Source organism: Oncorhynchus keta, chromosome 17 (genome assembly GCF_023373465.1).
Source record: "Oncorhynchus keta strain PuntledgeMale-10-30-2019 chromosome 17, Oket_V2, whole genome shotgun sequence".
Taxonomy (NCBI): domain Eukaryota; kingdom Metazoa; phylum Chordata; class Actinopteri; order Salmoniformes; family Salmonidae; genus Oncorhynchus; species Oncorhynchus keta.
Window position 1 is genome coordinate 39,419,259 of NC_068437.1, and position 25,377 is coordinate 39,444,635.

The 25,377-nt window shown below is 46.3% G+C and overlaps 1 protein-coding gene across 3 annotated transcripts in view; it reads right to left on the reverse strand.

Moving 5' to 3' along the window:
* Nucleotides 1–25,377, reverse strand: part of tbxas1 (thromboxane A synthase 1 (platelet)) — a 165,952-nt gene that overhangs the window by 46,719 nt on the left and 93,856 nt on the right. For all 3 annotated transcript variants that reach the window (XM_052466012.1, XM_052466013.1, XM_052466014.1), the window contains exons 6-7: nt 19,067–19,183; nt 235–323 (exon numbers count right to left, since the gene is read on the reverse strand). In XM_052466012.1, coding sequence (XP_052321972.1) covers nt 235–323; nt 19,067–19,183 — 206 coding nt within the window. The remainder of the gene's footprint in view (nt 1–234; nt 324–19,066; nt 19,184–25,377) is intronic.

A 25,377-nucleotide genomic window follows, 5' to 3' on the forward strand; every position in this document is an offset into this window, starting at 1 on the left:
GTATGTATGTACTGAATACCATACATAGAGAGCTTTTATACAATGATTACACAGCATCCACCTTAGAATGTACCACTACAATAGCAGATCTGAGGCTGTCTGTAGACATTTGAATTTGTCATCTTTTTGTTAGGAAAATTACAGGGTTACAATTGTATTGCCAAATGACTGAGAAGTCATTCAGTTACAGTATAATGACACTCCTGAGAGGGAGATATAGTGTAGTTGCAGTACCTGTGAATGTCAAAGCTCTCTCCAGACTCAGCATGACAATTGAGGTTGGTGAGCAGGGTGTCAGTAGCAGTGTTAATCAGAGGACCCATCTGCATGGGGATAGAGACAGAGAAACACTCTCATCTAGATTCCAATATGAAAATGGGGTCGTGGGAGAATTTCCAAAAACCTGGTCAAATAAATAATATATACAGTACCAGTCAAAAGTTTGGACACACCTACTCATTCAAGGTATTTTATTTATTTAGACTATTTTCTACATTGTAGAATAATAGTGAAGACATCAAAACTATGAAATAACACACATGGAATCATGTAGTAACCAAAAAAGTGTTAAACACATCAAAAAATATTTAATATTTTAAATTCTTCAAAGTAGCCTCCCTTTGCTTTGATGACAGCTTTGCACACTCTTGGCATTCTCTAAACCAGCTTCACCTGGAATGCTTTTCCAACAGTCTTGAAGGAGTTCCCATACACGCTGGGCTAGAGAATTATTATTTTATTATTTTTCTTTTTTACATTTTACCTTTACTTAACCAGGCAAGTCAGTTAAGAACAAATTATTATTTACATTGACGGCCTACACCGGCCAAACCCAGACGTCGCAGTGCCAATTGTGCACCACCCTATGGGACTCCCAATCACAGAGGTTGCCTGGAATCGAACCAGGATGTTTGTAGTGACTCCTCAAGCACTGAAATGCAGTGCCTTGGGCCGCTGTGCCACTCGGAAGCCCAAAAGTGTTGTGTGCCTTGAATTCTAAATAAATCACAGACAGTGTCACCAGCAAAGCACCCCCACACCATCACACCTACATGCTTCACGGTGGGAACCACACATGCGGAGATCATCTGTTCACCTACTCTGCGTCTCACAAAAACACAGCGGTTGGAACCAAACATCTCAAATTTGGACACATCAGACCAAAGGACAGTTTTCCACCTGTCTAATGTCAATTGCTCGTGTTTCTTGGCCCAAGCAAGACTCTTCTTCTTATTGGTGTCCTTTAGTAGTGGTTTCTTTTCAGCAAATCGATCATGGAGGCCTGACACGGAACCCAAACCAGCTGTGTGCGTGCACCATCGTGCGCCATTGTGCATAAATGTATGTTTTGTCCCCCCACACCAAATGCGATCACGACACGCAGGTTGAAATATCAAAACAAACCAATGACATTCATTTGGGGTCAGGTCGAAAAGCATTAAACATGTATGCCAATTTAGCTAGTTAGCTTGCACTTGCTAGCTAATTTGCCCTATTTAGATAGCTTGCTGTTGCTAGCTAATTTGTCCTGGGATATAAACATTGAATTGTTATTTTACCTGAAATGCACAAGGTCCTCTATTCTGCCAATTAATCCACACATAAAACGGTCAACCGAGTCGTTGCTAGTCATCTCTCTTCCTTCCAGGCCTTTTCTTCTCTTGACTTTATACTATGATTGGCAACTTTCATAAATTAGGTGCATTACCGCCACTGACATCGTTCGTCTTTCAGTCACCCACATGGATATAACCAATGAGGAGATGGCACGTGGGTACCTGCTTCTATAACCAATGAGGAGATGGGAGAGGCAGGACTTGCAGCGCGATCTGCATCACAAATAGAACTGACTTATATTTTAGCCCTTGGTAACGCAGACCCTCGTTTGCGTGCACGAGCAGTGTGGGTGCAATAATTGAATAATATAGATTTCTAAATGTATTTTGCAACACTCGTGTCGTAGTCAGCCTGTCATTCACGCAGTCTCCTCTGAAAAGTTGATATTGAGATGTGTCTGTTACTTGAACACTGTGAAGCATTTATTTGGGCTGAAATGTCTGAAGCTGGTATCTCTAATGAACTTATCCTCTGCAGCAGAGGTAACTCTGGGTCTTCCTTTCCTGTGTCGGTCCTCATGAGAGCCAGTTTCATCATAGCGCTTGATGGTTTTTGCGATAGGGCTATCTTCTGTATACCAACCCTACCTTGTCACAACACAACTGATTGGCTCAAACGCATTGTGGTAAACCGTGGGGTATTGGGTTGAGCGTACAGAGATGTACACAGAGACAGGGAGGCTTTAGTCCACAAAACAACTTTACTAAGATGGAAAATAAATATATCAACGAAATCACTTCGGTTTTGCTCTGTCTTTTTTCTCTCTCTTTACTGTCCGTCTCTCCCCCTCCCCAGCAGAGGGAGCCAACGTCGTCTCACGTACCTCCCCTCTATTACCATCGCCCCGGGGTAGACCTCCTGGGATACCACAGCATTAAGAAGGAAAGAAATTCAGCAAATTAACTTTTAACAAGGCACACCTGTTAATTTAAATGCATTCCAGGTGACTACATCATGAAGCTGGTTGAGAGAATGCCAAGAGTGTGCAAAGCTGTCATCAAGGCAAAGGGTGGCTACTTTGAAGAATCGAAAATATAAAATATATTTTCATTTGTTTAACACTTTTTTGGTTACTGCTTGATTCCATGTGTTATTTTATAGTTTTGCTGTCTTCAATATTATTCTACAATGTAGAAAATAGTCTAAATAAATATAAACCCAGGAATGAGTAGGTGTGTCCAAACTTTTGACTGATACTGTATATTATATCGTCTTTGTTTCTCAAAATCATTGTAATTGTTAACCTTCAACCAGAGGTCGCCCTTAGATCGTTGTAAAAAGCCGCACTTGACCGTTGCACTTGAATCATTCCCACGGTGAATGGCTAAGCCACTACGCTATAAAACCACACAATATTGCAGAGAATTGTTTTCTGGACGCATTTGATATGGTGAAAACAATGTGTGATGAGGCAGAGGCACAAAAACTCACATCAATACCTTGTCGGATGTCACTGTGAAACTAAGAATTGATGCTATTGCTAGCAATCAAGAGGTAACTCTGACTGAATGATTCAAACAACTCCCCACCTTATGATCTTCAATTGGACCTTAGCAGTGAGGGCCGAGATGCCCACATGTTCGCTACATGTCAGAGGATGCTATTCATGAGGAATGTCTCATGATTCCAGAACATTAAATGTTCAGTGTGCTGCGTGGCTATATTGACGAAAAACTGATTCCATGAGATCGAATGTTGGCCTTTTGCACAGATGGGGCTCCATCTAGGCGGGATGGCGGGCAGGCCTCTGTACTGTAGTTATGTGTCTCCCTCTGCCATATGGACGCACTGTATGTTAAACCCACTGAGCTATAATGGATACACCGGGAACAACTGACTGTAAAAGAGCTGAATGTAGAGCTCTGAGATATGCAGCTGGTAACTTCAAATGTAAACTACATCGCACACTCCTGTTCACAAAACTATGTGGAGATATGGGATTAGAGCATGACAATGACAATGTTCTGATTCACACCGAGGCTTGGTGGTTATCAAGGGGGAGAGTTGGAAAGATGTTTCTCATTGAGAGAGGAACTGTTGTTATTCACAATGGATGTAAAAAACAGACTTTGTTGACTTTCTGCGTAATGAAAAGAAAATGTGTCTCCTTGCCTATGTAACAGACGTATTTATGAAACGGAACAAACTGAACACAAGCATGCAGGGGAAATACATAAATATTGTACAGATGTGTGACCGAACCAGCAAAATCAAATCCATTTGACTGGGATCCTGGCTCAGATGACATGCAGGTAAGTCAAATCGAACAGCTGATCGAGCTGTCATGTGACCGAATGCTGTAGACAACGCATTCACAGGTCACTAATGGAGACAATTATAGAATGGCAAGACACGTAGCAGTCGGTCAATCATCTCGGTGTAACAGTTGGGATAATAGGACAATTTGATGTACAACGCATATCTTATCCCTGGATTGAGGTACGTTTTTCAAGCCATATCTCACGCCGGCACCACTGTGTATTAATCTACACAAGAAGCCTGTCCGACCCTAGTGCAGCTGTAAGCTAGCTGGTCGGATCTGCTGGCTAATGCCCATGTACAATGCATACGGAAAGCATTCAGACTCCTTGACTTTTTCCGCATTTTGTTATGTTACAGCCTTATTCTAAAATGGATTAAATATGGATTAAATATGTTTTCCCCATCATCAATTCTCTCCCCCGCTACTCTCTCCACTTCCATCCTATCATCTCTTCCCTCTGCTCAAACCTTCTCCAACCTATCTCCTGATTCTGCCTCCTCAACCCTCCTCTCCTCCCTCTCTGCATCCTTTGACTCTCTATGTCCCCTATCCTCCAGGCCGGCTCGGTCCTCCCCTCCCGCTCCGTGGCTCGACGACTCATTGCGAGCTCACAGAACAGGGCTCCGGGCAGCCGAGCGGAAATGGAGGAAAACTCGCCTCCCTGCGGACCTGGCATCCTTTCACTCCCTCCTCTCTACATTTTCCTCCTCTGTCTCTGCTGCTAAAGCCACTTTCTACCACTCTAAATTCCAAGCATCTGCCTCTAACCCTAGGAAGCTCTTTGCCACCTTCTCCTCCCTCCTGAATCCCCCCTCCTCCCTCTCTGCAGATGACTTCGTCAACCATTTTGAAAAGAAGGTCGACGACATCCGATCCTCGTTTGCTAAGTCAAACGACATCGCTGGTTCTGCTCACACTGCCCTACCCTGTGCTCTGACCTCTTTCTCCCCTCTCTCTCCAGATGAAATCTCGCGTCTTGTGACGGCCGGCCGCCCAACAACCTGCCCGCTTGACCCTATCCCCTCCTCTCTTCTCCAGACCATTTCCGGAGACCTTCTCCCTTACCTCACCTCGCTCATCAACTCATCCCTGACCGCTGGCTACGTCCCTTCCGTCTTCAAGAGAGCGAGAGTTGCACCCCTTCTGAAAAAACCTACACTCGATCCCTCCGATGTCAACAACTACAGACCAGTATCCCTTCTTTCTTTTCTCTCCAAAACTCTTGAACGTGCCGTCCTTGGCCAGCTCTCCCGCTATCTCTCTCAGAATGACCTTCTTGATCCAAATCAGTCAGGTTTCAAGACTAGTCATTCAACTGAGACTGCTCTTCTCTGTATCACGGAGGCACTCCGCACTGCTAAAGCTAACTCTCTCTCCTCTGCTCTCATCCTTCTAGACCTATCAGCTGCCTTCGATACTGTGAACCATCAGATCCTCCTCTCCACCCTCTCCGAGTTGGGCATCTCCGGCGCGGCCCACGCTTGGATTGCGTCCTACCTGACAGGTCGCTCCTACCAGGTGGCGTGGCGAGAATCTGTCTCCTCACCACGCGCTCTCACCACTGGTGTCCCCCAGGGCTCTGTTCTAGGCCCTCTCCTATTCTCGCTATACACCAAGTCACTTGGCTCTGTCATAACCTCACATGGTCTCTCCTATCATTGCTATGCAGACGACACACAATTAATCTTCTCCTTTCCCCCTTCTGATGACCAGGTGGCGAATCGCATCTCTGCATGTCTGGCAGACATATCAGTGTGGATGACGGATCACCACCTCAAGCTGAACCTCGGCAAGACGGAGCTGCTCTTCCTCCCGGGGAAGGACTGCCCGTTCCATGATCTCGCCATCACGGTTGACAACTCCATTGTGTCCTCCTCCCAGAGCGCTAAGAACCTTGGCGTGATCCTGGACAACACCCTGTCGTTCTCAACTAACATCAAGGCGGTGGCCCGTTCCTGTAGGTTCATGCTCTACAACATCCGCAGAGTACGACCCTGCCTCACACAGGAAGCGGCGCAGGTCCTAATCCAGGCACTTGTCATCTCCCGTCTGGATTACTGCAACTCGCTGTTGGCTGGGCTCCCTGCCTGTGCCATTAAACCCCTACAACTCATCCAGAACGCCGCAGCCCGTCTGGTGTTCAACCTTCCCAAGTTCTCTCACGTCACCCCGCTCCTCCGCTCTCTCCACTGGCTTCCAGTTGAAGCTTGCATCCGCTACAAGACCATGGTGCTTGCCTACCGAGCTGTGAGGGGAACGGCACCTCAGTACCTCCAGGCTCTGATCAGGCCCTACACCCAAACAAGGGCACTGCGTTCATCCACCTCTGGCCTGCTCGCCTCCCTACCACTGAGGAAGTACAGTTCCCGCTCAGCCCAGTCAAAACTGTTCGCTGCTCTGGCCCCCAATGGTGGAATAAACTCCCTCACGACGCCAGGACAGCGGAGTCAATCACCACCTTCCGGAGACACCTGAAACCCCACCTCTTAAGGAATACCTAGGATAGGATAAAGTAATCCTTCTCACCCCCCTTAAAAGATTTAGATGCACTATTGTAAAGTGGCTGTTCCACTGGATGTCATAAGGTGAATGCACCAATTTGTAAGTCGCTCTGGATAAGAGCGTCTGCTAAATGACTTAAATGTAAATGTAAAATCAATCTACACACAATACCCTGTAATGACAAGGCAAAAACCAGTTTTTAGAATTTTTGGCAAATTTATCACATTTACATAAGTATTCAGAGCCTTTACTCAGTACTTTGTTGAAGCACCTTTGGCAGCGATTACAGCCTTGAGTCTTCTTGGGTATGACGCTACAAGATTGGCACACCTGTATTTGGGGAGCTTCTCTCATTATTCTCTGCAGATCCTCTCAAGCTCTGTCAGGTTGGATGGGGAGCGTCACTAGACAGCTATTTCTAGGTCTCTCCAGAGATGTTCGATTGCTCCAGGCTCTGGCTGGGCCACTTAAGGACATTCAGAGACTTGTCCCGAAGCCTCTCCTGCTTTGTCTTGGCTGTGTGCTTACGGTCATTGTCCTGTTGGAAGGTGAATCCATCCCCTCAGTCTGAGGTCCTGAGCACTCTGGAGCAGGTTTTCATCAAGGGTCTCTCTGTACTTTGCTCCATTAATCTTTCCCTCGACCCTGACCAGTCTCCCAGTCCCTGCCTGAAGAGTCTTGGTGGTTCCAAACTTCTTCCATTTAAGAATGATGGAGGCCACTGTGTTCTTGGGGACCTTCAATGCTACAGAAATGTTTTGGTATCCTTCCCCAGATCTGTGTCTTGACACAGTCCTGTCTTGGAGCTCCGCTGACAATTCCTTCGACATCATGGCTTAGTTCTTGCTCTGCCATGCACTGTCAACTGTGGAACCTTATATAGACAGGTGTGTACCTTTCCAAATCATGTCCAATAAATTGAATTTACAACAAGTGGACTCCAATCAAGTTGTAGAAACATCTCAAGGATGATCAATGGAAACAGGATGCACCTGAGCTCAATTTTGAGTCTCATACCAAAGGGTCTAAATACTTAACTTAATAAGGTATTTCAGTTCTTTCTTTTTAATACATTTGCAAAAAAATCTAAAAACCTGTTTCATATTGTGTGTAGATAGATGAGGAATTAATAGTATTTTATTCATTTTAGAATAAGGCTGTAATGTAATGTAACAAAATGTGGAAAAAGTCAAGGGGTCTGAATCCTTTCCAAAGGCGCTGTGTATTACCAAAATGATCCCTTTAAATTTTTTCCTGTGCAAAAAATCCCTTTAAATCAAGACTCATCTGATAAATGGACAAAATGGAATCAGGGGTAAATGTTAAGTGGTCCACTTGCATTAATCAGTACATGAGGGGATACTGCTGCCCTGAGTGTTGTGCCAGCTACTCTCCTCCTCACCTCCAGCCCCTCTCAGAAAAGTGTCTGTGTGTGTGCATGCATGCGTACGTGCATGCGTGCGTGTGTGGGTGAGGACACCATGAGTCAAAGAGAGGAGCTGAATCAATTAAAATCCCATTAAAGCACCATTACAGAGGGCATTATCAAGGGGAAAAGAACCCTGATGATGATGGATCAAACACCGATCTAATTAATAAATGTATTCATTAAGGGAAGAGTTCTTCTAAACATGGCGAATGCTGTGTTACAATGCAGGACTGAGAGAAACAGATCTCAAGAAAAGCACTCTCTCTCTGCCATCACCTTCTCCAGGGCAGACAGAGAGTTGTACTGCAGTAGCTCAGATTTCAAAAACAACAAATCTTCAAGACAACTCCTACCCACTGTGCAAAAACTGGTGGAATCAATGGTGTTTCCACATCATTTTAACAACAAAAAATCGATTTGATGGCGTTGAATCAACATGGGAAACTGATTGGATTTGCAAAAAGTCCTCACTGTAAATCCATTAACATGGTGACACTTTTTGTTGATTTCATGTTGAATTCAAGTTAGTTGACAACTGACGTCTGTGCCCAGTGGGTAGTCTCTTCTTATCAAAGAAAATGAGTGCACTAACACATATTCGACCACAGAAAGGACAGCTATGGCATGGAATATCTGTTAAAAGGACATGAGAAAAAAATGAGAGCGCCAAAGTGAGGGTGCGCTTGTGACCGCTGCTGAGAGAGAGTGGTGGTGTGAGTGGTGCTTTGAGAGAGTGGTGGTGTGACCACTGTTGAGAGAGAGTGGTGGTGAGAGTGGTGCTTAGAGAGAGTGGTGGTGTGACCACTGTTGAGAGAGAGTGGTGGTGTTAGTGGTGCTGAGAGAGTGGAGGTGTGACAACTGCTGAGAGAGAGTGGTGGTGTAACCACTGCTGAGAGAGAGTGCTGGTGTGAGTGGTGCTGAGAGTGAGTGGTGGTGTGAGGGTGCTGATAGAGAGTGGTGGTGTGACCGCTGCTGAGAGAGAGTGGTGGTGTGAGTGGTGCTGAGAGAGAGTGGTTGTGTGAGTGGTGCTGAGAGAGAGTGGTGGTGTGAGTGGTGCTGATAGAGAGTGGTGGTGTGACTGCTGCTGAGAGAGAGTGGTGTGTGACTGCTGCTGAGAGAGAGTGGTGGTGTGAGTGGTGCTGAGAGAGAGTGGTGGTGTGAATGGTGCCAAGAGAGAGTGGTATGTGAGTGGTGCTGAGAGAGAGTGGAGGTGTGAGTGGTGCTGATAGAGAGTGGTGGTGTGAGTGGTGCTGAGAGAGAGTGGTGGTGTAACCACTGCTGAGAGAGCGTGGTGGTGTAACCACTGCTGAGAGAGAGTGGTGGTGTAACCACTGCTGAGAGAGAGTGCTGGTGTGAGTGGTGCTGAGAGTGAGTGGTGGTGTGAGGGTGCTGATAGAGAGTGGTTGTGTGACCGCTGCTGAGAGAGAGTGGTGGTGTGAGTGGTGCTGAGAGAGAGTGGTTGTGTGAGTGGTGCTGAGAGAGAGTTGTGGTGTGACCACTGTTGAGAGAGAGTGGTGGTGTGAGTGGTGCTGAGAGAGAGTGGTTGTGTGAGTGGTGCTGAGAGAGAGTTGTGGTGTGACCCCTGTTGAGAGAGAGTTGTGGTGTGACCACTGTTGAGAGAGAGTGGTGGTGTGAGTGGTGCTGAGAGAGAGTGGTGGTGTGACCACTGTTGAGAGAGAGTGGTGGTGTAACCACTGCTGAGAGAGAGAGTGGTGGTGTAACCACTGCTGAGAGAGAGTGCTGGTGTGAGTGGTACTGAGAGAGAGTGGTGGTGTGAGGGTGATGATAGAGAGTGGTGGTGTGACCGCTGCTGAGAGAGAGTGGAGGTGTGAGTGGTGCCAAGAGAGAGTGGTATGTGAGTGGTGCTGAGAGAGAGTGGGGGTGTGAGTGGTGCTGATAGAGAGTGGTGGTGTGAGTGGTGCTGAGAGAGAGTTGTGGTGTGACCACTGTTGAGAGAGAGTGGTGGTGTAAACACTGCTGAGAGAGAGTGGTGGTGTAACCACTGCCGAGAGAGAGTGCTGGTGTGAGTGGTGCTGAGAGAGAGTGGTGGTGTGAGGGTGCTGATAGAGAGTGGTGGTGTGACCGCTGCTGAGAGAGAGTGGTGGTGTGAGTGTTGCTGAGAGAGAGAGTTGTGGTGTGAGTGGTGCTGAGAGAGAGTGGTGTGAGTGGTGCTGACAGAGAGTGGTGGTGTGAGTGCTGCTGAGAGAGAGAGTTGTGGTGTGAGTGGTGCTGAGAGAGAGTGGTGTGAGTGGTGCTGATAGAGAGTGGTGGTGTGAGTGCTGCTGAGAGAGAGTGGTGTTGTGAGTGGTGCTGAGAGAGAGTGGTTGTGTGAGTGGTGCTGAGAGAGAGTGGTGGTGTGAGAGGTGCTGATAGTGAGTGGAGGTGTGAGTGGTGCCAAGAGAGAGTGGTATATGAGCGGTGCTGAGAGAGAGTGGTGGTGTGAGTGGTGCTGATAGAGAGTGGTGGTGTGACTGCTGCTGAGAGAGAGTGGAGGTGTGAGTGGTGCTGAGAGAGAGTGGTGGTGTTAGTGGTGCTGAGAGAGAGTGGTGGTGTGAGTGGTGCTGAGAGAGAGTGGTGGTGTTAGTGGTGCTGAGAGAGAGTGGCGGTGTGAGTGGTGCTGAGAGAGAGTGGTGGTGTGAGGGTGCTGATAGAGAGTGGTTGTGTGACCGCTGCTGAGAGAGAGTGGTGGTGTGAGTGGTGCTGAGAGAGAGTGGTTGTGTGAGTGGTGCTGAGAGAGAGTTGTGGTGTGACCACTGTTGAGAGAGAGTGGTGGTGTGAGTGGTGCTGAGAGAGAGTGGTTGTGTGAGTGGTGCTGAGAGAGAGTTGTGGTGTGACCCTGTTGAGAGAGAGTTGTGGTGTGACCACTGTTGAGAGAGTGGTGGTGTGAGTGGTGCTGAGAGAGAGTGGTGGTGTGACCACTGTTGAGAGAGAGTGGTGGTGTAACCACTGCTGAGAGAGAGAGTGGTGGTGTAACCACTGCTGAGAGAGAGTGCTGGTGTGAGTGGTACTGAGAGAGAGTGGTGGTGTGAGGGTGATGATAGAGAGTGGTGGTGTGACCGCTGCTGAGAGAGAGTGGAGGTGTGAGTGGTGCCAAGAGAGAGTGGTATGTGAGTGGTGCTGAGAGAGAGTGGGGGTGTGAGTGGTGCTGATAGAGAGTGGTGGTGTGAGTGGTGCTGAGAGAGAGTTGTGGTGTGACCACTGTTGAGAGAGTGGTGGTGTAAACACTGCTGAGAGAGAGTGGTGGTGTAACCACTGCCGAGAGAGAGTGCTGGTGTGAGTGGTGCTGAGAGAGAGTGGTGGTGTGAGGGTGCTGATAGAGAGTGGTGGTGTGACCGCTGCTGAGAGAGAGTGGTGGTGTGAGTGTTGCTGAGAGAGAGAGTTGTGGTGTGAGTGGTGCTGAGAGAGAGTGGTGTGAGTGGTGCTGACAGAGAGTGGTGGTGTGAGTGGTGCTGAGAGAGAGTGTGAGTGGTGCTGATAGAGAGTGGTGGTGTGAGGTGCTGAGAGAGAGTGGTGTTGTGAGTGGTGCTGAGTGGTGCTGAGAGAGAGTGGTGGTGTGAGTGGTGCTGAGTGGTGGAGGTGTGAGTGGTGCAAGAGAGAGTGGTGGTGTGAGCTGGTGCTGAGAGAGAGTGGTGGTGTGAGTGGTGCTGAGAGAGTGGTGGTGTGACTGCTGCTGAGTGGTGCTGAGAGAGAGTGGTGGTGTTAGTGGTGCTGAGAGAGAGTGGTGGTGTGAGTGGTGCTGAGAGAGAGTGGTGGTGTTAGTGGTGCTGAGAGAGAGTGGCGGGTGTGAGTGGTGCTGAGAGAGAGTGGTGGTGTGAGAGGTGCTGAGAGAGAGTGGTGGTGTGAGTGGTGCTGAGAGAGAGTGGTGGTGTGAGTGGTGCTGAGAGAGAGTGGTGGTGTGAGTGGTGCTGATAGAGAGTGGTGGTGTGACTGCTGCTGAGAGAGAGTGGAGGTGTGAGTGGTGCTGAGAGAGAGTGGTGGTGTGACTGCTGCGGAGAGAGAGTGGTGGTGTGAGTGGTGCTGAGAGAGAGTGGTGGTGTGAGAGGTGCTGATAGTGAGTGGAGGTGTGAGTGGTGCCAAGAGAGAGTGGTATGTGAGCGGTGCTGAGAGAGAGTGGAGGTGTGAGTGGTGCTGATAGAGAGAGGTGCTGTGAGTGGTGCTGAGAGAGAGTTGTGTGTGAGTGCTGCAGATAGAGAGTGGTGTACTGATCCAGACAAAACTACACCACCACTCTCTCTGAGTACTACTGATCCAGACAAAACCACACCACCACTCTCTCCCAGTACTACTGATCCAGACTAAACCACACCACCACTCTCTCTCAGTACTACTGATCCAGACAAAACCACACCACCACTCTCTCTCAGTACTACTGATCAAGAGACCACACCACCACTCTCTCTCAGTACTACTGATCCAGACAAAACCACACCACCACTCTCTTCCAGTACTACTGATCAAGACAAAACCACACCACCACTCTCTCTCAGTATTACTGATCAAGAGACCACACCACCACTCTATCTCTCAACAGCGGTCACAATCTCTCTCTCTCGCTCTCTCTGTACCCCCCGAAACAATCCAAAACACAAACACAGAAAGAAATAACTAATAATTAGCTCTCCCTGAATGCAACTCCAATCTCAATGACGTTCTTAATTGAGTTCCAAGCCTATTTATTTTGTTAGCTAATTTTACAGAGTATGAATCACACACACTCAGAGAAAGTGAAAGATAGAAAAAGTACACGTGTACATGTAACAGTATAACTTTAAACCGTCCCCTCGCCCATACCCGGGCTCGAACCAGGGACCCTCTGCACACATCAACAACTGACACGCACGAAGCATCGTTACGCATCGCTCCACAAAAGCCGCGGCACTTGCAGAGCAAGGGGAACCACTACTTCAAGGTCTCAGAGCAAGTGACGTCACCGATTGAAACACTATTTAGCGCGCACCACCGCTAACTAAGCTAGCGTTTCACATCCGTTACATTTGCAATGCAATGAGAGCAGTTAGTTCATTTCAATAGCAGTTGAAATATGTCTGTCCACAGCAGCTGCCTCTGGTGTCACAGGCAGGTAGGCAGAGAGGCAGGCAGAGAGGCAGGCAGACAGGCAGAGAGGCAGGCAAGCAGGCAGGGATGCAGGCAGACAAACAGAGAGAGATACAGGCAGGCAGAGAGGCAGGCAGACAGGCAGAGAGGCAGGCAAGCAGGCAGGGATGCAGGCAGACAAACAGAGAGAGATACAGGCAGGCAGAGAGGCAGGCAGAGAGGCAGACAGAGAGGCAGGCAGAGAGGCAGAGAGGCAGGCAGAGAGGCAGAGAGGCAGGCAGACAGGCAGAGACGCAGGCAGACAGGCAGAGAGGCAGGCAAGCAGGCAGGGTTTGCAGGCAGACAAACAGAGAGAGATACAGGCAGGCAGAGAGGCAGGCAGAGAGGCAGACAGAGAGGCTGGCAGAGAGGCAGGCAAGCAGGCAGGGATGCAGGCAGACAAACAGAGAGAGATACAGGCAGGCAGAGAGGCAGGCAGAGAGGCAGGCAGAGAGGCAGGCAGGCAGGCAGGCTCATTAATCTCTCTCAATCACTGAGTCAGTGTATCAGCGTAGAGGGGACTTAACGAGCACATAAAACATGCTGTTCCAACAGGCCCCAGTAATTATGTTCCACATTGTAAAGCAGACCTACTGTTTGTTCTAATGACACTATTACAATGTCAAACCATACACAGAAGTCACGGAGAGGGAGAGGGAGGGAGGGAGGGAGGGAGGGAGGGAGGGAGGGAGGGAGGGAGGGAGGGAGGGAGGGAGGGGGAGGGAGGGAGGGAGGGGGAGGGAGGGAGGGGTGTGTGTGTGTGTGTAAAAGGAGAGAGAGAGAGAGAGAGAGAGAGAGAGAGAGAGAGAGAGAGAGAGAGAGAGAGAGAGAGAGAGAGAGAGAGAGAGAGAGAGAGAGAGTGATGCAGTGCTTAATTTGAGCCGGAACGGGATCCAGCACCTATTTTCCCAGATCCGGTACCTTTCATGTCATTATTTATTAATTGTTTTATTGTTCGCACTGTAAACATTCTAATAAAAGTGATCAGAGTTCAATCAAGTTTCTTCCTCGTTATTTCTCCCACCCCCCAGAAAAAAAGTACAAGTAAAAGAGTGGGGATGCTTCTGTGTAATCATCCTATCCTCCAGACCTGCTCTCTTATTTGTACATAGAGGTTATGGGGAGGGCCGGTGGTGTAAGTATCTGATCTTGACACAGGTCTTGGAAGTTCTGGTCAGCCAGTGAAAAGGTACATACGTAATCACGTCACTTTGCCTAGGCTAGTCATCTCTCTACTGAGTTTGAAATGTGGGAAAGCCAAATAAAAAATGTATAAGAAAAGGCAATCGAGTTTGATGATGGGGGGGTAATGCATCCACCGATGGAGCACATACAATCTGATCAAGAACAAGCAAACACACAGTTGAAGTCGGAAGTTATTAAAATGATTAAAACACGTTGTTCAACCACTCCACACATTTCTTGTCAACAAACTATAGTTTTGGCAAGTCGGTTAGGACATCCACTTTGTGCATGACACAAGACATTTTTACAACAATTGTTTACAGACAGATTATTTCACTTCTAATTCACTGTATCACAATTCCAGTGGTTCAGAAGTTTACAAACACTAAGTTGACTGTGCCTTTAAACAGCTTGGAAAATTCCAGAAAATTATGTTGTGGCTTTAGAAGCTTCTGATAGCCTAATTGACATAATTTGAGTCAATTGGAGGTGTACCTGTGGATGTATTTCAAGGCCGAACTTCAAAACTCAATGCCTATTTGCTTGACATCATGGTAAAATCAAAAGAAATCAGCCAAGGCCTCAGAAAAAGAATTGTAGACCTCTATAAGTCTGGTTCAAACTTGAGAGCAATTTCCAAATGCCTGAAGGTACCATGTTCACCTGTGCAAACAATAGTACGCAAGTATAAACACCATGGGACCATGCAGCCGTCATACCACTCAGGAAGGAGACGCGTTCTGTCTCCTAGAGATGAACATACTTTGGTGCGAAAAGTGAAAATCAATCCCAGAACAACAGCAAAGGACCTTGTAAAGATGTTGGAGGAAACAGTTACAAAAGTATCTATATCCACAGTAAAACGAGTCCTATATCGACATAACCTGAAAGGCCGCTCAGCAAGGAAGAAGCCACTGCTCCAAAACCGCCATAAAAAAGCCAGACTACGGTTTGCAACTGCACATAGGAACAAAGATCGTACCTTTTGGAGAAATGTCCTCTGGTCTGATGAAACAAAAATAGAACTGTTTGGCCACAATGACCATGTTATGTTTGGAGGAAAAAGGGGGATGCTTGCAAGCCGAAGAACACCATCCCAACCGTGAAGCACGGGGGTGGCAGCATCATGTTGTGGGGGTGCTTTGCAGCAGGAGGGACTGGTGCACTTCACAAAATAGATGGCATCATGAGGACGGAAAATGATGTGGATATATTGAAGCAACATCTCAAGACATCAGTCAGGAAGTTAAAGCTTGGTTGCAAATGGGTCTTCCAAATGGACAATGATCCCAAGCATACTTCCAAAGTTGTAGCAAAATAGCTTAAGGACAAGAAAGTCAAGGTATTGGAGTGGCCATCACAAAGCCCTGACCTCAATCCTATAGAGAATATGTTGGCAGAACTCCTACAAGACAGAACTGCAAAAGGAAGCGGTGTTGCAATCTACTGCAGAGATATCCTGCAGAGTTCTGTCTAACGATCCAGGTCTGTACCCAAACAATTCAAACTTCTACTTTTAAAAATATATCTTTGAGGAAAACAGGTCTCTCACCGTTGCCGCTTGCTATAGACCACCCTCTGCCCCCAGCTGTGCCCTGGACACCATATGTGAACTGATTGCCCCCATCTATCTTCAGAGCTCGTTCTGCTGGGTGAACTAAACAGTGACATGGTTAACACCCCGCCATCCTACAATCTAAGCTTTATGCCCTCAATTTCACACAAATTATCAATAAACCCACCAGGTACAACCCCAAATCCGTAAACACGGGAACCCTCATAGATATCCTAACCAACTTGCCCTCCAAATACACCTCTGCTGTTTTCAACCAAGATCTCAACGATCCCTGCCTCATTACCTGCATCCGTGCATCACTGTCAAATGCTCCCTAAAACACTTCAGCGAGCAGGCCTTTCTAATCAACCTGGCCGGGGTATCCTGGAAGGATATTGACCTCATCCCGTCAGTAGAGGATGCCTGGTTATTCTTTAAAAGTGCCTTCCTCACCATCTTAAATAAGCATGCCCCATTATTATTTTTTTAACAGGAACAGATATAGCCCTTGGTTCTCTCCAGACCTAACTGCCCTTGACTAGCACAAAAACATCATGTGGCATTCTGCATTAGCATCAAACAGTCCCCGTGATTTGCAACTTTTCAGGGAAGTTAAGAACAAATATACACAGGCAGTTAGGAAAGCAGAGGCTAGCTTTTTCAAGCAGAAATTTGCATCCTGTAGCACAAACTCAAAAAAGTTCTGGGACACTGTAAAGTTCATGGACAATACGAGCACCTCCTCTCAGCTGCCCACTAAACTGACGCTAGGAAACACTGTCACCACCGATAAATCCACTATAATTGAGAATTTCAATAAGCATTTTTCTATGGCGGGCCATGCTTTCCACCTGGCTACCCCATCCCCTCACAACAACTCGCCAAAACCTCCCCCACTTTTCCTTCACCCAAATCCAGATAGCTAATGTTCTGAAAGAGCTGCAAAATCTGGACCCCTACAAATCAGCTGGGCTAGGCAATCTGGACCCTCTCTTTCTAAAATGATCTGCCAAAATTGTCGCAACCCCTATTATTAGCCTGTTCAACCTATCTTTCGTATTGTCTGATATTCCCATAGATTGGAAAGCTGCCACGGTCATCCCCCTCTTCAAAGAGGGAGACACTCTAGACCCAAACTGCTACAGACCTATATCTATTCTACCCTGCCTTTCTAAGGTCTCGAAAGCCAAGTTAACACCATACCTTCTCCGCTATGCAATCTGGTTTCAGAGTTGGTCATGGGTGCACCTCAGCCATGCTCAAGGTCCAAAACGATATCATAACCGCCATCGATAAAAGACAATACTGTGCAGCCGTATTCATCGACCTGGCTAAGGCTTTCAACTCTGTCAATCACAACATTTTATTGGCAGATTCAACAGCCTTGGATTCTCAAATGATTGCCTCGCCTGGTTCACCAACTACTTCTCTGATAGAGTTCAGTGTGTCAAATTGGGGGGCCTGTTGTCCGGACCTCTGGCAGTCTCTATGGGGGTGCCACAGGGTTCAATTCTCGGGCCGACTCTCTACTCTGTATACATCAATGATGTCGCTCTTGCTGCTGGTGATTCTCTGATCCACCTCTACGCAGACGACACTATTCTGTATACCTCTGTCCCTTCTATGGACACTGTGTTAACTAACCTCCTGACGAGCTTCAATGCCATACAACTCTCCTTCCGTGGCCTCCAACTGCTCTTAAATGCAAGTAAAACCATATGCATACTCTTCAAATGATCACTGCCCGCACCTGCCCAGTCTGGTTAGACTGTAAACTCTCCTTCCAGACTCACATTAAAAATCTCCAATCCAAAATTACATTTAGAATTGGCTTCCTATTTCGCAACAAAGCATCCTTCACTCATGCTGCCAAACATACCTTCGTAAAACTGACCATCCTACCGATCCTCGACCTCGGTGATGTCATTTACAAAATAGCCTCCAACACTCTACTCAACAAATTGGATGCAGTCTATTACAGTGCCATCCGTTTTGTTACCAAAGCTCCATATACTACTCATCACTGCAACCTGTACGCTCTCGTTGGCTGGCCCTCGCTTCATATTCGTAGCCAAACCCACTGGCTCCAGGTCATCTACAAGTCTCTGCTAGGTAAAGCACCGCCTTATCTCAGCTCACTGGTCACCATAGCAGCACCCACCCGTAGCACACGCTCCAGAAGGGATATCTCTCTGGTCACCCCAAAGCCAATTCTTCATTTGGCCGCCTCTCCTTCCAGTTCTCTGCTGCCAATGACTGGAACGAATTGCAAAAATCACTAAAGCTGGAGACTTTTACCTCCCTCACTAGTTTTAAGCACCAGCTGTCAGAGCAGCTCACAGATCACTGCACCCGTACATAGCTCAACTTTAAATAGCCCATCCAATCTACCTCATCCCCACACTGTACTTATTTATTTATCTCGCTCCTTTTCACCCCAGTATCTCTACTTGCACATTCACCTTCTGCCCATTCTACCATTCCAGTGTTTAAGTGCTATATTGTAATTACTTCACCACCATGGCCTATTTATTGCCTTACCTCCCTTATCCTACCTCATTTGCATGTGCTGTATATAGATTTTTCTACTGTGTTATTGACTGTGTGTTTGTTTATTCCATGTGTAACTGTGTTGTTGTATGTGTCGAACTGCTTTGCTTTATCTTGGCCAGGTTACAGTTGCAAATGAGAACTTGTTCTCAACTAGCCTACCTCGTTAAATAATGGTGAACTGAATTTTTTAATTTTTTTTTATTAAACTGAAAAAGCATGTGCGAGCAAGGAGGCCTACAAACCTGACTCAGTTACACCAGCTCTGTCAGGAGCAATGGGCCAAAATTCACCCATCTTATTGTGGGAAGCTTGTGGAAGGCTACCCAAAATGTTTGACCCAAGTTTAACAATTTAAAGGCAACGCTACCAAATACTAATTGAGTGTATGTAAACTTCTGACCCACTGGGAATGTGATGAAAGAAATAAAAGCTGAAATAAATGATTCTCTCTACTATTATTCTGACATTTCACACTCTTAGAATAAAGTGGTGATCCTAACTGACCTAAGACAGGACATTTTGTACTAGGATTAAATGTCAGAAATTGTGAAAAACTGAGTTTAAATGTATTTGGCTAAGGTGTACGTAAACTTCAAACTTCAACTGTATATAACCTCTGGCCTGTCATAATAAATTCAACGCTTGGCTGTACAACATGCAAAAAGGTAGGAAACGTGGGTGAGGAGGAGAGGAGATGGGTGATGATGGTGGTGGTGTTAGAGGAGAGGGGTGAAGAAAGGAGGAGGAGATAGGTAGTGATGGTGTTAGAGGAGAGGGGTGACGAGAGGAAGAGAGTAGATGGGTGAAGGGTAGAGGAGTGAAGAGGAGAGGAGTGAAAAGAGGAAGAGGAAAGGGGCTCTTGTCTTGCCTCTTTCATCTTGGCTGCGCTGAAGGAGGGGGTGAGGATGCTGCGTACTCTCTTCCAGTGCTCGTTCCTCAGCATCAGCAGACAGTCACTCATGGGCTTAGTAGCGGCACGGATTGTCTGCAAAGAAGAAATGAGGGAGACAATGTTTCAAGAATATTCACACTCCAAAATTCTGGTACTGATCATGCACATAAAGTATGTGTGCACTCGCACGCAACCACGCACAGATCCCTCCCTCTGTATTGTATATAGGTGATTCAGAAGTCTGAGACCAGAACCACAGGTCAGTGTGTGTATGTCTCCCTCACCACCCAGCCCCCACCACCTTGCCCCCAGGTCAGATCTTAGGACTCATGAAGAGATGGAGGAATCAGCATGCCCAGCCTGTCCTCTCTAGTGTTCTTTTCCAGTCCAGCAAGCACATGTAGTCAATGGTTATCACTGTCCTTAGAGCCTATGGTCCTCTTTGGTGGAACTAACACTGGATACAATGCTAGAATACTGAAGATCTGGAGATACTGTGGAAATCCAGAGGAATACAGAACATTGCCACGTGACCTAAGCTAACACTGATCCCTTACCTATTGGTGGTCATAGACGTTAATAAATGGTTATAAGGTGTTTATAAATCTTCATAAAGTATTCAGAAATGTTCATAAAGCATTAGGTGCCCAATGCAGGTGATTTCTGGCTGACAATACTTCATGGTTTATGTTGTGATGTTTACTTGTTTAAACAGTATCTATCATTTTAATGTATTAGCATTTTCCCATTCTTGTATAATATTCCAGACACAATGTAATAACATTTATAATTTCTTCATCTGTGTGTCTTGGTATTGTTCCATCGGTGTTATTGTGCTATTTTACGGGTCTGCTCCTGCTGCTGGTTGCAGATGGTGTAGGGGCTCTGGAACATACACACATGCACGAATGCACACACACATGCATACACACACACTCACACATACGCACAGCAAGACCCACATCTCAACACTACACGATCGCATACACCACTCAGTAACACAGCAAGTGCCACATCTCCATAATACGAATCCCATACACACAGCAGGGCCCAGATCTCAGCACCATATGCACATCCAGCACTCTGTGAGCTACTGCTAGACTGGTTGTTAAGTGAACAATGAGTCAGGAGTTTGGGAATGGGAAGCCGACCAGTAAACATCATACACTCTTAGAAAGCATCATACACTATCTAGAACCTTAAAGGGTTCAAGAATCCTTTTTGGTTGCAGGTAGAACCCATTTGGTTCCAAGTAGAACCCCTTTAGGTTCTACCTGGAACCAAAAGCAGGTTCTCCTATGGGGACAGCCATAGGAGAACCTGCTTCCGCTCCTGTATCCGCCCTGGATCTAAAGACTGTATATGTGTGCGTGTGTGCTGCATACATACCACAATATTTCTGGGTGATTGGTGTTAACATCTGTCTATATACTGTATTGGGAGTTGTATTTTACATGATGTGCATGACTGCCATGATTATTCTGGTTGCCAAAAATATAATTACATATGATTCACAATACAATATAGCCACCACCCTGTTCCATTGTCAGGGTAATTCTGAATCACAAAAATACCTATGATGACATCACAAAATCAAACCAGGCAATAAGGTAGAATGTTGGAATTTATAAAGTTTGGCTGCGTTTATTTAAAGCGTCTGCTAAATGATCATTAGTAGCCTACCAAACTTGCTAACAGCCAGTAATGGCCTGTACTCAGTGCTCTATTGTCCCTCCATCAGGTCCTAATGGCCTGGTACTCAGGGCTCTATTGTCCCTCCATCAGGTCCTAATGGCCTGGTACTCAGGGCTCTATTGTCCCTCTGATCACTCTGTCATCAATGCAAATGCTTTAGGAAATTACATCCCACACTTCATGAGAAACCTGGCATTCTGAGTTTGAGTGGAATAGGATCACCTGTTGTGCAACGAGAGCCAGCTCCTCATAGCTGCTTGATGCATATAATTAAAGTGTTCCTATAAGCCCATGTTGCACAACATTTAGATAGGCTATGCTATTCAATTGTGTGAGAAAACAACGTTTTTATGTTATAAAGAGAAGGATCGCATCAGCTTTCTGTAGGCTTACAATTTTTATTTCTCAACTTTCCTAATATTAAGCACATTGTTTTGCTTTACAACTGGAGTAGCCTACCTGGCTGGCGTGAAAATGAACTGTGGGAAACGCGTCCTCCATTCGCTACTCAAGCGCATATGGATAACATGTATTTTTTCCCCTGTTCCGACAGGTCCATGATAATGGTACATTCTGAATCAAAACAAATTTCACACATACAGTACCAGTCAAAAGTTTGGACACAACTACTCATTCCAGGGTTTTTCTTTATTTTTTAAAACTATTTTCTACATTGTAGAATAACAGTGAAGATATCAAAACGATGAAATAACACATGTGGAATCGTGTAGTCACCAAAAAAGTGTTAAACAAATCAAAATCATCATTAGAGATGCATCATGCAGCCTTAGCCTATATGTTTTGATTTCTAAAACATTCTAACATTTGTGTCCCAACTAAAGTTACATAAATAACTCTAAATGAAGCTTATAGGAGGACCTGTTTCTTTGTTAACTGCTCAGCACAGATAGACCCATGTGCCCAATCCCTCAGAAATCCTTTGGGAAAAATATCCTTTATATTTTTTTCAGTTACAGTAGATGTTCCACAGGTCCACATCAGTGGCTTGTAACCTATGCGTGGAAGCTGGAGATGCTAAACATGTTTAAGCTAATTAACGGTAAATGACTGTGAGACTGGCAGATATTTGCATGGCAATCAACGGCTGACAAAATGTCACAACCACCACAGCCCTATGTGCAGCGAAGAAAGACCTAGAAAAGTTGCAGCTGGCTCAACAAAGCAGCACGTCTTGCCCTTAACTGCACACATGGAACTACCAACATGTATGATAGTTTTTCATGGTTGAGGGTTGAGGAGAAATTGACTACGTCTCTTCTAGTCTTTTTAAGAAGCATTTGTGTGTTGAAAATGCCGAAGCACCTGTATAATCTATTTGCCTACACTTCTAACAGACATACATACGCCACCAGGCACTTAAAACTTGTGTCTTGCCCATTCACCCTCTGAATGGCACACACATACAGTCCATGTCTCAATACTTAAACATCCTTCCTTAACCTGTCTCCCTTTCATGTACACTGATTGAAGTGGATTTAAGGAGTGACATCAATTAGGGATGATAGCTTTCACTTGGATTCACCTGGTCAGTCTATGTCATGGAAAGAGCAGATGTTCATAATGTTTTGTAGTATCAGTGTATAACTCTTATTTATTTAAATTATGTTCTTATCTATAACTGTTCTGTACTTGTCATGTATTTGTACATTTTATGTGGACCCCAGAGTGGCTGCTGCATGTGTAGTAGCTAATGGGGATCCTAATAAACGTAACTAAACTAAACTGAGCCCACTCTCTCAGGCCTCTGCTACAGGCAGGGAACAGGTTCACCAGTATCTTCCTGGCCTGGAGGTTTTACCCCCAGAGAAGTCTACCTCAATCCTATAAAGCCCACTCTCTCAGGCCTCTGCTACATGGAGTGGAGGCAGTTGTGCACCTCAGCCTTACTCACACAGTAAGATTCCTTTTCTACCAATCTTACTATCTACACTGTTAAAACTATCATTGTCTGAAAACAAAATCTCCAATATTTTTATGACTTCATGTTTTCCAGCCTGCCTCCTCTTCCTGTCGTGAGGCCACTCAGTCTCTCTCTGAGTTCTCCAGTTGTGAGCAGCACTGGGAGGACCGGTGCAGACAGGTCCAGTACATTACAAACAACTCCTGTCTGAGTCGCAGCAATGGCTTCTGGTCTGCTAACTCAATGGCTAAGTTCTACAAGAGACTGAGAAAGGCTGAGGACATTTGTCGATAATGATGAAGAGGAAAAGGAGATGGGGCACCAAAGGGCATGCAGCTTGTGAGCTTTGAGTACCAGGCGGTTGGTTGGTTGTAGCCTTTGGCTTCCTGTCTCTCTCAGATTGACAAAACATGAAAAAACATCAAGATGTTTTCTCAATACAGTGCAGATAGTTCAGGTACCATTAATTGACTATTAATTGACTATTTAGCAGTCTTATGGCTTGGGGGTCGAAGCTGTCTCGGATCCTGTTGGTCTGTGATCCGATGCTCCTGTACCGTTTGCCGGACGGTAGCAGAGTGAACAGTCTATGGCTTGGGTGGCTAGAGTTTTTGCCATCTTTTCGGGCCTTCCTCTGACACCGCCTGATATAGAGGTCCTGGATGGCAGGGAGCTCAGCCCCAGTGATATACTAGGTCATCCGAACCACCCTCTGTAGCGTTTTGCGGTCAAGGGCGGTTCATTTGCCATACCAAGTGGTGATTGCAGCCCGTCAAGATGCTCTTGATGGTGGAGCTGTAAAACTACTTTTTGGGGATCAGATGGCCCATGCCAAATCTTTTCAGCCTCCTGAGGGGGAAGAGGTGCTGTCGTGCCCTCTTCATGACTGTGCGGGTGTGGACCATGTTAAGTCCTTAGTGATGTGGAAGACAATGAACTTGAAGTTTGTGACCTGTTCCACAACAGTCCCTTAATGTGGACAGGGGTGTTCGCTCCCTTCTTTCTCCTATAGTCCACTATGAGCTCCTTAATCTGACTGACATTGAAGTCTCTGACCTCCTCCCTGTAGGCTGTGTCATCACCCTTTCTGAGCAGGCCGACCACCGTCGTGTTGTCAGTAAACTTGATGATAGTGTTGGAGTCGTGCGTGGCTCGCAGTTTGGGTGAACAGAGAGTACAGCAGGGGACTAAACACCCATGAGGGGCCCCCGTGTTTAGGGTCAGTGTGGCGGAGGTGTTGTTGCCTATCCTCACCAGCTGGGACCGACCCGTCAGGAAGTCCAGGATTCAGTTGCAGAGGGAGGGGTTCAGTCCCAGGGTCTCTAGCTTGGTGATGAGCTTGGAAGGGACTATGGTGTTGAATGCTGAGCTGTAGTCTATGAGCAGCATTCTCACATCATTATATCCCCTCTTGTCCAGGTGAGAGAGGGCAGTGTGACATGCAATTGAGATAGTGGATATGTTGGGGGCAGTATGAAAATTGGTGTGGGTCTAGGGTGTCTGGGATGATGGTGTTGATGTGTGCCAAGACCAGCCTTTCAAAGGACTTCATAATTACAGATGTGAGTGCTACAGGGCGATAGTCATTTAGGTAGGTTACCGTGGACCTCTTGGGAACAGGGACAATGGTGGCCAGCTTGAAAAATGTTAGGATTACAGACTGGGACAAGGAGATTGAAAATGTCTGTGAAGACAGTTGCCAGCTGGTCTTTGAGTACGCGTCCTGGTAGTCCATCTGGCCTGGCGGCCTTGTGATTGTTAACCTGTTGAACGGTTTTGCTCACATCGGCCACAGAGAGCGAGATCACACAGTCATACGGAAAACAGAGGCTTTCATGCAATGCACAGTGTTATATTCCTCGAAGCAAGCATAAAAGGGATTTAGCTCGTTCGGGTGTTCTGCATCGTTAGGCAGCTCATGGCTAGATTTCCCTTTGGAATCCATTATCGTCTTCAAGCCCTGTCACATACAACAAGTGTCAGAGCCAGTGTAATAGGATTCCACCTTCCACCTATTGTCACGCCCTGGCCTTAGTATTCTGTGTTTTCTTTATTATGTTGGTTAGGCCAGGGTGTGACATGGGTGATTTATGTGTCTTATTTTGTCTAGGGGTTTTGTAGTCTATGGGGTTGTGTTCAGTTGAGTGTTCTAGGTAAGTCTTTTATTTTTTATTTATTTCACCTTTATTCAACTAGGTAGGCTAGTTGAGAACAAGTTCTCATTTGCAACTGCGACCTGGCCAAGATAAAGCATAGCAGTGTGAGCAGACAACACAGAGTTACACATGGAGTAAACAATTAACAAGTCAATAACACAGTAGGAAAAAAAGGGGGAGTCTATATACATTGTGTGCAAAAGGCATGAGGTAGGCGAATAATTACAATTTTGCAGATTAACACTGGAGTGATAAATGATCAGATGGTCATGTACAGGTAGAGATATTGGTGTGCAAAAGAGCAGAAAAGTAAATAAATAAAAACAGTATGGGGATGAGGTAGGTAAAAATGGGTGGGCTATTTGCCGATAGACTATGTACAGCTGCAGCGATTGGTTAGCTGCTCAGATAGATGTTTGAAGTTGGTGAGGGAAATAAAAGTCTCCAACTTCAGCGATTTTTGCAATTCGTTCAGGTCACAGTGAGCAGAGAACTGGAACGAAAGGCGGCCAAAT